The sequence below is a fragment of the Coregonus lavaretus genome (assembly GCF_964263955.1).
Source record: "Coregonus lavaretus genome assembly, chromosome: 12".
NCBI lineage: Eukaryota > Metazoa > Chordata > Actinopteri > Salmoniformes > Salmonidae > Coregonus > Coregonus lavaretus.
This window is the reverse complement of record NC_139999.1, coordinates 49,336,054-49,351,888: the sequence shown is the minus strand read 5'-3', so window position 1 is coordinate 49,351,888 and position 15,835 is coordinate 49,336,054. Positions and strand designations below refer to the sequence as shown.

At 43.4% G+C, this 15,835-nt stretch overlaps 1 protein-coding gene across 1 annotated transcript in view; it reads right to left on the bottom strand.

Annotated features, from left to right (window-relative positions):
• LOC311138874 (pleckstrin homology domain-containing family G member 4B-like) overlaps nucleotides 1–14,730 on the bottom strand; it is a gene marked incomplete at both ends in the record, with an annotated part of 135,480 nt that extends 120,750 nt beyond the window's left edge. Inside the window, 3 exon segments of the mRNA XM_084173668.1 lie at nucleotides 12,886–13,073; nucleotides 13,314–13,592; nucleotides 14,583–14,730. Coding sequence (XP_084029794.1) covers nucleotides 12,886–13,073; nucleotides 13,314–13,592; nucleotides 14,583–14,730 — 615 coding nt within the window.
• Nucleotides 14,731–15,835: the final 1,105 nt, after the last annotated feature.

Genomic DNA, 15,835 nt, shown 5'->3' with positions numbered 1-15,835 from the left:
GTACCACTGCGAGCGTGGGGTTGAATCTGACCCTATTCTAACACACCCTCTTCTCCTACCTTTCCTGTCAGTCTTTCACTGTCCTATCTAATAAATAAAGGGAAAAAAATCCCACTTCTTAAATTGAAATGGATACCTCCGTCTGAAAGTCAGGTAGTGAAAGAGAGATTTTCTTTTGCTTCTCTCGTTCCCATCCATGATCTTCGCACACCCCGGGCCCCCGATGTTCTGCACTGTCTCCTTCACCTGCGGTGGCATATTGTCTTCCAACCTGGTCTGTTCAGGTCTTCTTTACTCTTCCTGAAGGGACATTGCTTCGCTCAGTGCAAAGCAAACACAGAGGGAGTAGAAGGATGGTCCACATCATCCTCATGGTAATGAAGACTGTTCAGAGTGAGTATCTGAGGATTCGGTTCAGCTTCAGTAACAAGATGCTGGAGGCTGCCTGTGTCTTGTCTCAAACAACTGACGATTTTTACACCAGAATTAACCAGTCACTGTGCTTACTCAACCAGGGGGCACGGTCCTCCTTGAGTGACAAAATTCTATTGAAAAACTCTTGAAAGAGAGGGGAGTCAGAGGATACATATGCTACGTCCCAAATAGCACCCCATTCCCCACACAGTGCACCACACAGTGCTTACCAAGTAGTAAGCCACATAGGGAATAGGGCACACCCGGGACGCAGCCATACACAAAAGTAAAGTATGATATGGTGTAATACGCTGTTATCAAGAGGAAATGACTGATCACTTTTATAAACAGTTTCACAAGCTATGCTGTCCCTTCACTGGTACTAATACAACATGAGGATGAGGGTGATGATGATACTAATGGTGGAGGTGATGATGATGATGATGATGATTATATTTGTATGATATTTTTTAATGATTTTTATGCCGTGGACAGCACCAAATGTGTTCAGCAACACAGACAATACTACACCTAACCTTAATATCTTGATGTATGATATACGACTTTGTTCACACTGCAGGCCTTAATGCTCAAATCAGTTTTGTTTTTCAAATCCGTTTTGGAATACTGACTGTCCAAACAGCAAGTTACAAGTGACCAAATCAGATTTGTGTATGTTCAGACAGCAGTAATTTGCTGACATGGCTACGCTAATTGTCATTATAGTAAAAATGGGTGTGTGCGCAGTGGTATAGGCTGATTGGTGCTTCCTCGAACTCAGAAGTTGTGTAACAATTCCTGCCAGTTGCTTTGAATCTTCAAAATCATAGTGTGAGTACACTTTTAAAGGATAAGATGATCCAACTTTCAAAACAAGTCCTTTTTGGCTGTCCACAATAGTCAACAAGCTAGCTAGCTGTTAAGCTTGCTACCAAACTCACTAATTTGTTTGTAAACAATTAACAAATGAGTTAACTATCAAATGTTCTTGTGAAACTGTCAACAGCAAGTGACAATATATGACAAATAACAGTGTGAAAAACACTTGAGGGCAAATAAATCTGATTTGACCATTCAGACACGTCTCATGGCCAGGAATCAGATTTGTATCTGATATTAAACCAGCTATACGGTGCAGGTACAGTGAGGGAAAAAAGTATTTGATCCTCTGCTGATTTTGTACGTTTGCCCACTGACAAAGACATGATCAGTCTATAATTTTAATGGTAGGTTTATTTGAACAGTGAGAGACAGAATAACAACAAAATAATCCAGAAAAACGCATGTCAAAAATGTTATAAATTGATTAGCATTTTAATGAGGGAAATAAGTATTCCCCCTCTGCAAAACATGATTTAGTACTTGGTGGCAAAACCCTTGTTGGCAATCACAGAGGTCAGACGTTTCTTGTAGTTGGCCACCAGGTTTGCACACATCTCAGGAGGGATTTTGTCCCACTCCTCTTTGCAGATCTTCTCCAAGTCATTAAGGTTTCGAGGCTGACGTTTGGCAACTCGAACCTTCAGCTCCCTCCACAGATTTTCTATGGGATTGTTGTTATTCTGTCTCTCACTGTTCAAATAAACCTACTATTACAATTATAGACTGATCATTTCTTTGTCAGTGGGCAAACGTACAAAATCAGCAGGGGATCAAATACTTTTTTCCCTCACTGTAGTTGTCAATAGTTTTAGCAGAGCTGGGGGTCACCTTGCCCCCAGCAGGCAAATCGAACGCTCTGCACTGTATGGTGACGTTTTATTGATAACAAGCTATACAGTAGTGCAGTACAATGCAGTACAGTAAAGAAAAGTAGAGTATAGTAGAGTACAGTATATTGTACTGTACTATACTTTACTGTACTGAACTCTACTGTACTTTACTGTACTGAACTGTATTGTACTATACTGCATTGTACTCTACTTTGCTCTGCTATGCTGCACTGTGATGTCCAAACTTGTGAAACATAAGGAGAATGACATTCATATCCATAATTATGCATTTCTGTGTAGTACAGATCAGGGACCCATCATATAATTCCGGTACCGGGTGTAAATCCTCTTAACTATAGCTGACACCCTATAGCTGACAATGTCATATCTGACACCCCATTCATTCTGCAGACATCTTTAAATCTTTATTCTGAGCAGATAATTAACCGTTTTTGGAAAACGTGGTTGCATAAAAAACGGAGGGAGATTTTACCGTAATTCCGTTAACAAAGTTTGCATCTGCACAGTTCTTCCACTAAATTAGTTTGTGAATTTCTGAGTGGAAATTGTATGGTTTGTTAAACTTTTAAATCAATGGTTTTTGTTTGGCATACATTTTAAAGTGAAAAGACTGAGTCAAAGTGTAATTCCATACCGTGGAATTGCCCGTATGTAATGTTGTCTCCGGCAGAAGCAGCCTTCTAAGTTTGATTATCAAATGAATTAAATCAATCAATCAATCAATCATCATTTTGCAATCACACCGGTTAGGGGACAGCATCACATGTTTATTCATTTCCATATGACAGATATCTTAAGACTATGGCAGTGTAGCGACAGACACTGGGAGACGAGAAGCAAGTACAGGTTGTGGATTTAATAATAAATAAACATGAAACAAAACATGAACAGCATCTGGACATGAGAAACATAACAACAATATACTGTTTATTTCAATTGATCTGCAGCACTTCCAGAACCCCGTCCTGCAGCGCTATGTTTTCTTCCATACTCTGTGCTCTCCCCAAGGCCAAATCAATTAATCAACACTTCTTATTATTAATTCAATCGATTGTGGTCAGTAACCCCATATAATGCTATTGTGTAGTTAGGCCTACTATTACAATAATATAATAGCAAGTAGCCTAGCCTACAATTATGAGAATATATTCAGTAAGTCAATGAAGCCAATAGTGGTTTCAGCTATATTGTTACAGAAACATGTAGGCCTTGTGACCTTTCTAAACAATAAAAATGTCAAATGACTTGAATAGCCTATTGGAAAAGTGTACAAATGTTTATTCACATCAGTAGGCTAAGTGGCTGAAATGCATCACAAAAGTCTTGGAAAGTTCAGGAAAACATAAGGAAGCTCATCAGGTAGGCTATATGCCTAATGTGTGTGTGTGTGTGGAGAAGATCTGCATTGCTTTCAATAGCTAGACTGATGATCATGAGCACTCACCTCAACTTAGCTAACATTTCCCAGCATGATTGTAACCAAATATCCAAACGGAGATTCAGTGAAAACAAAAATCGGACATTGATTGATTTATCAAGATGAGTTCCCATGCTTGTCTCAAAGCAGCGCAATGACTCGGTCCCAATCAAAATGGTGCTGGAATTATCAGTTGACCACACATGGCAATTGCTTTACAATTATTAGAACCAGTGGTGTAGTGCTATTTTAGGTAGCCTACCGGAGCACCATTTTAAAAATTATTATTAAACCATCATTTGTGAATGAAAGTTGGTACCGACATGAAGCCTATTGTATAAAATCATTTTAGAATATACACACAATGCATCATCCAAATTGCATGATTGGCTATGCCTACACATAGGCCTACTGTACGTGGCTAAATTCCTAAAACACCAAATTAGACCTACCTTATTATAAATTAGGCCATCACTGTCAATCGTGAATGATAATTCCTCACGTTTTACAGGTGAAATATCTGACATTTGTAGTTCTGACTACGCTCTTCAAGAGGTGATGATATTACAACCAAATAGTTATACAATGTATTTAACAATCCATTAAACGGCACACCGTTGTCAATGGTTTTAGTGGAGCTGCGGTCTACTTGCCCACCAGCAAGCAAATCAAACGTTCTTCACCTGATTGTGACGTTTTGATGACAACGACCTATTGTACTGTACACTACTGTGCTCTACTCACTGTACTGTACTGTACAGTATTGTACTATACTGTGCTTTACTCACTTTACAGTACAAACTTGTGAATCATACGTCTATGATAGGTTCAGATATAGTCAAGTCCGGCCCATCTGTGGACGTTAACATCACGGCCAGAGTGGAGTGGCCAAATTTCAACTACTTCACAATGTACGTCCGGTGTCGGTCGGTGCTCAGTTTGTGAGGATGCTGGTTACAGTAAATGGAAAGAGAGGGGTCTCAAGGCATGGGTAGGTGTCAGTAAGACCTGGGAGAGGTGACATTAAATGGAGAGTGAGAGAGAGAGGCAGAGCGAGAGAGGGAGAGCACCACGTGCTCTCACCACTGGTGTCCCCCAGGGCTCAGTTCTAGGCCCTCTCCTTTTCTCCCTATACACCAAGTCACTTGGCTCTGTCATATCCTCACACGGCCTCTCCTATCATTGCTACGCTGACGATACACAACTAATCTTCTCCTTTCCCCCTTCTGATAACCAGGTGGCGAATCGCATCTCTGCATGTCTGGCAGACATATCAGTATGGATGACGGATCACCACCTCAAGCTGAACCCTGGCAAGACGGAGCTGCTCTTCCTCCCGGGGAAGGACTGCCCGTTCCATGATCTCGCCATCACGGTTGACAACTCCGTTGTGTCCTCCTCCCAGAGTGCGAAGAGCCTTGGCGTGACCCTGGACAACACCCTGTCGTTCTCCGCTAACATCAAGGTGGTGACCCGCTCCTGCAGGTTCATGCTCTACAACATTCGGAGAGTACGACCCTGCCTCACACAGGAAGCGGCACAGGTCCTAATCCAGGCACTTGTCATCTCCCGTCTGGATTACTGCAACTCGCTGTTGGCTGGCCTCCCTGCATGTGCCATTAAACCCCTACAACTCATCCAGAATGCCGCAGCCCGTCTGGTGTTCAACCTTCCCAAGTTCTCTCACGTCACCCCCCTCTTCCGCACACTCCACTGGCTTCCAGTTGAAGCTCGCATCCGTTACAAGACCATGGTGCTTGCCTTTGGAGCAGCGAGGGGAACGGCACCTCTGTACCTTCGGGCTCTGATCAGTCCCTACACCCAAACGAGGGCATTGCGTTCATCCACCTCTGGCCTGCTGGCTCCCCTTCCTCTGCGGAAGCATAGTTCCCGCTCAGCCCAGTCAAAACTGTTCGCTGCTCTGGCACCCCAATGGTGGAACAAGCTCCCTCACGACGCCAGGACAGCGGAGTCACTCACCACCTTCCGGAGACATTTGAAACCCCACCTCTTTAAGGAATACCTGGGATAGGATAATGTAATCCTTTAACCCCCCCCCCCAAAAAAAAAATTGTAAAGTGGTTATCCCACTGGCTATAGGGTGAATGCATCAATTTGTGAGTCGCTCTGGACTAGAGCGTCTGCTAAATGACGTAAATGTGCCCTTGAGCAAGGCACTTAACCCTAATTGCTCCTGTAAGTCGCTCTGGATAAGAGCGTCTGCTAAATGACTTAAATGTAAATGTAAATGTACCGACTCTGAACGTTTTAACACTTGGTTTGACCACCAGACAACAGAAAGACAAAGAAAACAGTTATCATCTGAACATAACAGTATGCCAGAGGAAGGGAGGACAGTAGCAGGTGACACAACTATGATTTGTGACTATTATGATTTCCAATTGCAGTAATTCCGTTACTGATTTTCTGGTAATTCCATTACCAATTTGGTAATGGAATTGTGAGTTTTAATCACTTAATCTGTAAAATCACTATAACTACTTCATATGTCTACCATTACTTGTTACATCATGAGGGAGAGAAATTTGAAAATACACTGCTCAAAAAAATAAAGGGAACACTAAAATAACACATCCTAGATCTGAATGAATGAAATAATCTTATTAAATACTTTTTTCTTTACATAGTTGAATGTGCTGACAACAAAATCACACTAAAATTATCAATGGAAATCAAATTTATCAACCCATGGAGGTCTGGATTTGGAGTCACCCTCAAAATTAAAGTGGAAAACCACACTACAGGTTGATCCAACTTTGATGTAATGTCCTTAAAACAAGTCAAAATGAGTCTCAGTAGTGTGTGTGGCCTCCACGTGCCTGTATGACCTCCCTACAACGCCTGGGCATGCTCCTGATGAGGTGGCGGATGGTCTCCTGAGGGATCTCCTCCCAGACCTGGACTAAAGCATCCGCCAACTCCTGGACAGTCTGTGGTGCAACGTGGCGTTGGTGGATGGAGCGAGACATGATGTCCCAGATGTGCTCAATTGGATTCAGGTCTGGGGAACGGGCAGGCCAGTCCATAGCATCAATGCCTTCCTCTTGCAGGAACTGCTGACACACTTCAGCCACATGAGGTCTAGCATTGTCTTGCATTAGGAGGAACCCAGGGCCAACCGCACCAGCATATGGTCTCACAAGGGGTCTGAGGATCTCATCTCGGTACCTAATGGCAGTCAGGCTACCTCTGGAGAGCACATGGAGGGCTGTGCGGCCACCAAAAGAAATGCCACCCCACACCATGACTACCCACCGCCAAACCGGTCATGCTGGAGGATGTTGCAGGCAGCAGAACGTTCTCCACGGCGTCTCCAGACTCTGTCACGTCTGTCACGTGCTCAGTGTGAACCTGCTTTCATCTGTGAAGAGCACAGGGCGCAAGTGGCGAATTTACCAATCTTGTTGTTCTCTGGCAAATGCCAAACGCCCTGCACGGTGTTGGGTTGTAAGCACAACCCCCACCTGTGGACGTCGGGCCCTCATACCACCCTCATGGAGTCTGTTTCTGACCGTTTGAGCAGACACATGCACATTTGTGGCCTGCTGGATGTCATTTTCAGGGCTCTGGCAGTGCTCCTCCTGCTCCTCCTTGCACAAAGGCGGAGGTAGCAGTCCTGCTGCTGGGTTGTTGCCCTCCTACGGCCTCCTCCACGTCTCCTGATGTACTGGCCTGTCTCCTGGTAGTGCCTCCATGCTCTGGACACTACGCTGACAAACACAGCAAACCTTCTTGCCACAGCTCGTATTGATGTGCCATCCTGGATGAGCTGCACTACCGGAGCCACTTGTGTGGGTTGTAGATTCCGTCTCATGCTACCACTAGAGTGAAAGCACCGCCAGCATTCAAAAGTGACCAAAACATCAGCCAGGAAGCATAGGAACTGAGAAGTGGTCTGTGGTCACCACCTGCAAAACCAGTCCTTTATTGGGGGGTGTCTTGCTAATTGCCTATAATTTCCACCTGTTGTCTATTCCATTTGCACAACAGCATGTGAAATTTATTGTCAATCAGTGTTGCTTCCTAAGTGGACAGTTTGATTTCACAGAAGTGTGATTGACTTGGAGTTACATTGTGTTGTTTAAGTGTTCCCTTAATTTTTTTGAGCAGTGTATCTTAAAGATACACTACATGACCAATAGTATGTGGACCCATGCTTGTCAAACATCTCATTCCATAATCATGGGCAGTAATATCGAGTTGGTCCCCCCTTTGTTGCTATAACAGCCTCCACTCTTCTGGGAAGGCTTTACACTAGATGTTGGAACATTGCTGCGGTAACTTGCTTCCATTCAGCCACAAGAGCGTTAGTGAGGTCGGGCACTGATGTTGGGCGATTAGGCCTAGCTCGCAGTCAGCGTTCCAATTCACTCAAAAGGTGTTAATGGGGTTGAGGTCAGGGCTCTGTGCAGGCCAGTCAAGTTCTTCCACACCGATCTCAGCAAACCATTTCTGTATGGCCCTCGCTTTGTGCACAGGGGCATTGTCATGCTGAAAAAGGAAAGGGCCTTCCCCAAACTGTTGTTGCAAAGTTGGAAGCACAGAATCGACTAGAATGTCATTGTATGCTGTAGCATTAAGATTTCCCTTCACTGGAACTAAGGGGCCTAGCCCGAACCATGAAAAACAGCCCCAGACCATTATCCTCCAAACTTTACAGTTGCCACTATGCAGGTAGCGTTCTCCTGGCACCCGCCAAACCCAGATTCATACTTTGGACTGCCAGATGGTGAAGCGTGATTCATCACTCCAGAGAACGTGTTTCCACTGCTCCAGAGTCCAATGGCGGCGAGCTTTACACCACTCCAGACAACACTTGGCATTGCACATGGTGATCTTAGGCTTGTTTGCGGCTGCTGGGCCATGGAAACCCATTTCATTAAGCTCCTGACGAACAGTTCTTGTGCTGACGTTGCTTCCGGAGGCAGTTTGGAACTCGGTAGTAAGTGTTGCAACTGAGGACAGACTCACTCGGCGGTCGCGTTCTGTGAGCTTGTGTGGCCTACCACTTCGCGGCTGAGCCGTTGTTGCTCCTAGACGTTTCCACTTCACAATAACAGCACTTACAGTTGACCGGGGCAGCTCTAGCAGGGCAGGAATTTGACGAACTGACTTGTTGGAAAGGTGGCATCCTATGAGGGTGCCGTGTTGAAAGTCACTGAGCTCTTCAATAAGGCCATTCTACTGCCAATGTTTGTCTATGGAGATTGCATGGCTGTGTGCTTGTTTTTATACACCTGTCAGCAACGGGAGTAGCTGAAATAGCCAAATCCACTAATTTAAAGCGATGTCCACATACTTTTGTATATACAGTGCATTCAGAAAGTATTCAGACCCCTTGACCTTTTCCACATTTTGTTACGTTACAGCCTTATTCTAAAATGGATTTTAAAAAATCCTCATCAATCTACACACAATACCCCATAATGACAAAGCAAAAACAGGTTTTTAGACATTTTAGAAAATGTATAACAAAAAAAACCTTTAAACATTTACATAAGTATTCAGACCCCTTACTCAGTACTTTGTTGAAGCACCTTTGGCAGCCATTACAGCCTTGAGTCTTCTTGGGTATGACACTACAAGCTTGGTACACCTGTATTTGGGGAGTTTCTCCCATTCTTCTCTGCAGATCCTTTCAAGTCTGTCAGGTTGGATGGGGAGCGTCGCTGCACAGCTATTTTCAGGTCTCTCCAGAGATGTTTGATCAGGTTCAAGTCCGGGCTCTGGCTGGGCCACTCAAGGACATTCAAAGACTTTTCCCGAAGCCACTCCTGCGTTGTCTTGGCTGTGTGCATTGTCCTGTTGGAAGGTGAACCTTTGCCCCAGTCTGAGGTACTGAGCGCTCTGGAGCAGGTTTTCATCAAGGATCTCTCTGTACTTTGCTCCGTTCATCTTTCTCTCGATCCTGACTAGTCTCCCAGTCCCTGCCGTTGAAAAACATCCCGACAGCATGATGCTGCCACCACCATGCTTCACCGTAGGGATGGTGCCAGGTTTCCTCCAGATGTGACGCTTGGCATTCAGGCCAAAGAGTTCAATCTTGGTTTCATCAGACCAAATAATCTTGTTTCTCATGATCTGAGAGTCCTTTAGGTGCCTTAAGCTGTCTTTCATGTGCCTTTTACTGAGGAGTGGCTTCCATCTGGCCACTCTACCATAAAGGCTTGTCCAAGTGACTATCAGGTTCTTGATCACCTCCCTGAGCATGGCCCTTCTCCCCCGATTGTTCAGTTTGGCCGGGCGGCCAGTTCTAGGAATAGTCTTGGTGGTTCCAAACTTCTTCAATTTAAGAGTCATGGAGGCCATTGTGTTCTTGGGGACCTTCAATGCTGCATATCTTTTTTGGTATCCTTCCCCAGATCTGTGCCTCGACACAATCCTGTCTCTGACAATTCCTTAGACCTCATGCCTTGGTTTTTGCTCTGACATGCACTGTCAACTGTTGGACCTTATATAGACAGGTGTGTGCCTTTCCAAATCATGTCCAATCAATTGAATGTACCACATGTGGACTCCAATCAAGTTGTAGAAACATCTCAAGGATGATCAATGGAAACCGGATGCACCTGAGCTCAATTTCGAGTCTCATAGCAAAGGGTCTGAATGCTTATGTAAATAAGGTATTTCTGTTTTTAAATTTTTATACATTTGCAAACATTTCTAAAAACCTGTTTATGTGGTATTGTGTGTAGATTGATTTGGATTTTTTATTTATTTAATCCATTTTAGAATAAGGCTGTAACGTAACAAAATGTGGAAAAAGTCAAGGGGTCTGAATACTTTCCGAATGCACTGTATATAAAAAAAGCTGTGGATTGTTTTAAATCGCATAGCCTAGAGTCGGAAGGGCCCGCAATATGCGCAGTGCGTGCTGCAAATACCAAACAGATGATTGTTGAGTTGTGACTGTCAGTGAAAACCAGAGAGACCCAGCTAGGCATATCGCAATATTTAAATATAAATTTGCGGAAAAACTGTTTGAAAGCAAATGGCTATTGCTGTAAAGAGATGACAATGAAAAGGCTTCAATCTGTCTTTTAGTTATCAAAATGCTTAACTTAATTGAGCAAACAGTAGCCTCTCTTATTGGCACCAGCAGAGAACAACGGCCATATACCCGGTGAGTGTGCATATTTACTGTCTTTACCATTGGGTCAGTGCCACTTTTGTTTGTTTTTGGACAATAATTTCCTCCTACAGGTTAGATGGACATCATATTATATTTGTGTCACACCTTTTCGTATGCCAAATATATGGATCAGACAACATCGTTTTTATTGATCTGTTTGTGAGTGTCAGCAGAGCCGAATTGATGCTAAAGCACAGCGAGCAGGAAGCACGGCTGTTGTTTGCGTGTGCTAGCGGGCCGGGGCTAGCAGATGGATCTTCGTGGTCATCGCAACGGGAAGCCTGTTGAAACCACAGACGATTACATCGGTAGACCAGTCGTGATGGATCGGTGGGGCTCCGTGTCGACTCTAGGAGGTCCCGTCCGGTTGACAGAGAGGTAGATAGCCGGGAGATGTGCCTGACTCGAGGCTAGCTCAAGGCTGATTAGCCAACAACAACATCCATTTGGTTGCAGCTAGCTAGTTGCGATGATCAGGTGTTAAAGGTCCAGTGATTTAGTGATTCCGGCAGAAAATCCAGTGTACCTCAGTTGGAAGAGCATGGCGTTTGCAACGCCAGGGTTGTGGGTTCGTTTCCCACAGGGGACCAGTATAAAAAATAAAAATAATGTATGCACTTATAAGATAAGAGCTTCTGCTAAATGACTAAAATGTAAAATCCGATATGTTCTGGGTCGATAACGCACAGTGTAGACTGGCCGATAATAGTCCAGGCTAGAGCTGGCTGGTAGGTAGTGCAGGCCATGGACAATGGTGAAAAAACGCTAACGGTGGCTAATAGCAAGTAGCTAGTAAGCTGGCTACTCCCGTCCGGTAGACAAAGAGGTAGATAGCCGGGATATGGGACTGGCTCAAGGCTAACTGGTGTTTGCGTCGGGGGCAGTGGTGATTAGCCTACAGCAACATCCATTCGGTTGCGGCTAGCTAGTTCCGATCCGGTGTTAGGGTCCAGTGATTCAGTTATTCCAGTAGAAAATCCGATGTTCTGGGTGAAAACCGCTAACGGTGGCTAATAGCAAGTAGCTAGTTAGCTGGCTAGCTAGTTTCAACTGGAGATTCTAGATAAAGGTGAGTTTCCAGTGGTGGAAAAGGTACTCAAATGTCATACTTGAGTAAAAGTAAAGATACCTTAATAGAAAATTACTCAAGTAAAAGTGAAAGTCACCAAGTAAAATACTAAAAGCATCTGTTTTTAAATATACTTAAGTACAGTGGTGGAAAAAGTACTCAATCATCATACTTGAGTAAAATTAAAAAGTAAAAGTTATACATCAAATTCCTTATATTAAGCAGTGGTGGAAAAAATACCAAACAACCATACTTGAGTAAAAGATACCTTACTGGAAAATGACATTACATTTACATTTTAGTCATTTAGCAGACGCTCTTATCCAGAGCGACTTACAGTTAGTGACTCAAGTAAAAGTGAAAGTCACCCATTAGAATACTACTTGAGTAAAAGTCTTAAAGTACCTGATATTAAATAGCCGTATGGTAAATGTACTTAAGGATCAAAAGTAAAAGTATGAAACGTAAGAGCCGTAAATCCAAAAAGCAAAACAGCCAGACCTTTATTTAGTTTGAGCTTTTCTGAAAGGTAACAGTCTTACGGATACAAGAGCTCAGATAAATAAATAAAAAGTGGATTCTCAAATAGGCAACACTTCAAAGTACATCTCTTACAGACAAAATAGAATTATGCCTTAATAATTAAGAAATATAGCCAGTAAACGTAAGCACTTACAATCACAGTCACTTTGCTTTAGAAAAAACATCCTATAATAGAACCATATACAAAAAAAAAAAAAAAATGTTGATGAGCTTATCAAAAGTACATATATGAGGACATCACCACTGATAGAACTGTATTAGAAATCAGTGTGTCAGGTCATGCCTTTGTAACAAGGACACCTATAACTTGCGAATTTTAAACATACATTTAAAAAACGCATAAGGCATCCATGTCCTTGGGCTTGCTAGCGTTAAGCTGTCATTACTTGAAGTTGAAGAATTTACGGTTCATCTTCAGTAAAAGCTGGTTTTCAAAGTTTCTGGAATCCAGCCTTGCTCTCCTGGGGCTGAAAACAAGTCATGCAATGCTGAACAGCCTTTCACATGCATCTGATGCAGGTAAGGGTGTGTTTAGCCTCAGAAACAGCTTACAGACTGCCGGGAAGGACTTGAGCAACTCCATATGATCAGCTGAACCGGCCAGGTATCCGTCCAGCTGTTTGGAGCTTTCTTGTGCTTGAGACATCTTCATGGCAGAGAAGAAGTCCTCCTCATCTGATGAACTGGTGCCATCACCCAGCTGTAGCAAGGGTTCTTCCAAGTGGTCCTTGATGTAGTCCATTCCTGAAATACAAGGAAGATGACAATAGATATCATGCCGTTATGAGCCTACATTAATCCATCGACATCCCCCATCTATATAAACCAAGCAACAGGGCTAAGTAGGCTACCCATTGGACTGAACCACAAAGTCAGGAGTGTAGTTTAAATGGGTGGTTCTCAAATCTATGAAGTGTCAAAATGTACACTATACACAGTTGTTTATGAATAATAAAATACTGTTAATTAACCACGTTGTCTTACCCATTCTGATGGTGGCGTCATCCTTTGTCCACGTTGTTTTGAATTTGGGGAGAAGGATTGCAGCTGCGATCAGCTCAGGGTTGTGAAACATGTGGCTGAAGCGCTTCTTCAGTCCCAGTTGTAGCGCATCCACCAGAGGCTTACAGTACTTCAGCGACAACTTGATTCGGTCAAGTTTTGTGATCAGCAGGTTGACATTGGTTTCAGCCTGCAGGATGTTGATGGCCTTTGCGACTGGGCTCATGGTGGCAGCATACTCTGTGAGGAAGGCGAGTTCAGCTGGAAAAAAATAAATAATAATAATAATAATAATACTGTTTCTTAACCATATACAAAGGGGACCACTAACCATTTCACCTGATTTAACTACAGTAATCAATGGCTGGATGAGTAGTTGACTAAATGGATGAATGATAGTGTATGGCTACAACATGTGAAACAGTTATTAGTCCCCAAGCAAAGGGTCAGGAAACACTGCAACAGATTTAGACAACATTCAAGACCTTAAATTATGACAAAATAATACATAATCCTTATTTACATTGGAACCTCGAAGTCTGTACAGAGAACTCTGACGGCCGCCTCTCCTTTGTCTTTGACGATCCTCAGGAGTCTTTCTACAGCCATGAACCATTCGGGCGCAGCAGCTGGAGGTCGCAAACATCTTCAACCGTTTTCGCTGCAAGTGTGGATCTTCCGCATCTGTTCCAAAGTGCTTGGTACTTGCCAAATGTTGAACGGCACACTTTTTTGTAAGCCTCACTGGATGTTGCTTTCAGGGCATCGACTGTAGATTCTAAGTTGAGTAGGTTGCCAGCACAGCGCTGGTGCTTTGGCAACTGGTACTCAAAACCATCATCTTCATTCAGGATCGTGGCCACACCAACAAACTCCACTTCTTACATTTTAGTCATTTAACAGACGCTCTTATCCAGAGCGACTTACAGTTAGTGAGTGCATACATTTTCATACTGGCCCCCCATGGGAATCGAACCCACAACCTTGCAAGCGCCATGCTCTACCAACTGAGCTACACGGGACCACTCTCCTCTTGTTCCTCTACATCACCTTCCTGTCCTGGCTGAGCTGCTTCACCACCCACTGCCTCGTTGTTTGCAACTTCTCCAAAAACTTGGAAAGCTTTCAAGAAGTTAGAGCCATTGTCTGTTGTTGTTCTCACAATCTTTCCCCGGATTTCAAACTCAGAATGGATGTAATTTAGGGCGCCTGCCAACACATCAAAGGTGTGCGATCCTCTCAACCGTTTACCAGCCAGGGCTGCAGAGCATCTGTTGAGACTGTCAGGGTCTACCCAGTGGGCTGTAACACCAATGAAGCTCCGTCTTCTTGCAGACCGGGAGTCAGTGGTGGTGGCGATGTGGTCAAGTCCTCTCATGGCCTCAGTCACCTTCTTCATTTCCGTGGAGGCTTCATCAAACCTGGAGCACAGTGTGGGCCTTGATAAGATCTTTGAGTTAGGCTGCAGATCCTGGACAAACTCTCTGAACGGTTCTTGTTCTACAACAGCGAATGGTTGGAGCCCTTGGACCACATTCTTCACCACAGCTTTGCCTATGGATTTTTGAGACACTGTCTTCAGTAATGTGCTCTGCTTGATGGTGGAGGGAGTCTTAGGGGCAAGTTCTCTTCAGTGTTTGCCGTCAGTTCTCCATACTTCTTAAGATGGTGTACATACTTTCTCTGAAATAAGAAGAAAAGGAAAAGAGAAAGACAGTTACTTAGCTACATTACTACCATCACCAAATACTTAGGTATAGGATCCTAATTTTAAAGCTATAAACAACATTAGTTAATTGAGAGTTTGTGACCACCACTTAATATAACAATGAGAAACAACTATGTTAATTGATCTAGCTAGTAGGTTACGTCATTAACTTAAGTCTACAGTAATTAACTAGGTAAGAACAACTAACACAAGGAATAAAATGGCTAGTTATCACCCGAACGCTAACATTAGTTAGCTAGCTAGCTTGACCAGGTGTTTAGAGAAAAGGTATTTGGCTAGAGTAACGTTAGCTGACTAAAATGTGCCCAGAGATGGAAACTACTAGTTAGCTAGCTTGTTAACAAGCTAGCTAGTTAGCTCGTGTCCGTTTAGTTAGATTGCGTTAGCTAACAGAGCTTCCGAATCTGGGCACATTTTAGCCAGCTAAAGTAGGTAGATACTAGCTAGTGAACTATTTAGGTATATAGGATTAGCTAGCATCAACTAACACTGCTTGTTGCATTAGCAAATGTGGGCTAGCTAGGTTAGCTAATGCTAGCTAGCATGCTAATTAGCACGCTAACATTATTCTAGCTAGCAAGCTAACAGTAGGCTTACCTCAATGTGTTTTTTTAGGTTCGAAGACGAGTTCTTGAACGCTTTTATTTCCTGAACTTTTGGTAAACATAACATACATTTCATCTGGTAGGATGAATCCTTCATTCCGAGAAAATAAAACATTTATTTTAGATCCAGCCAAGGGTGTTCGTCCTCATCAGGTGGTGGTGGTAGAGCG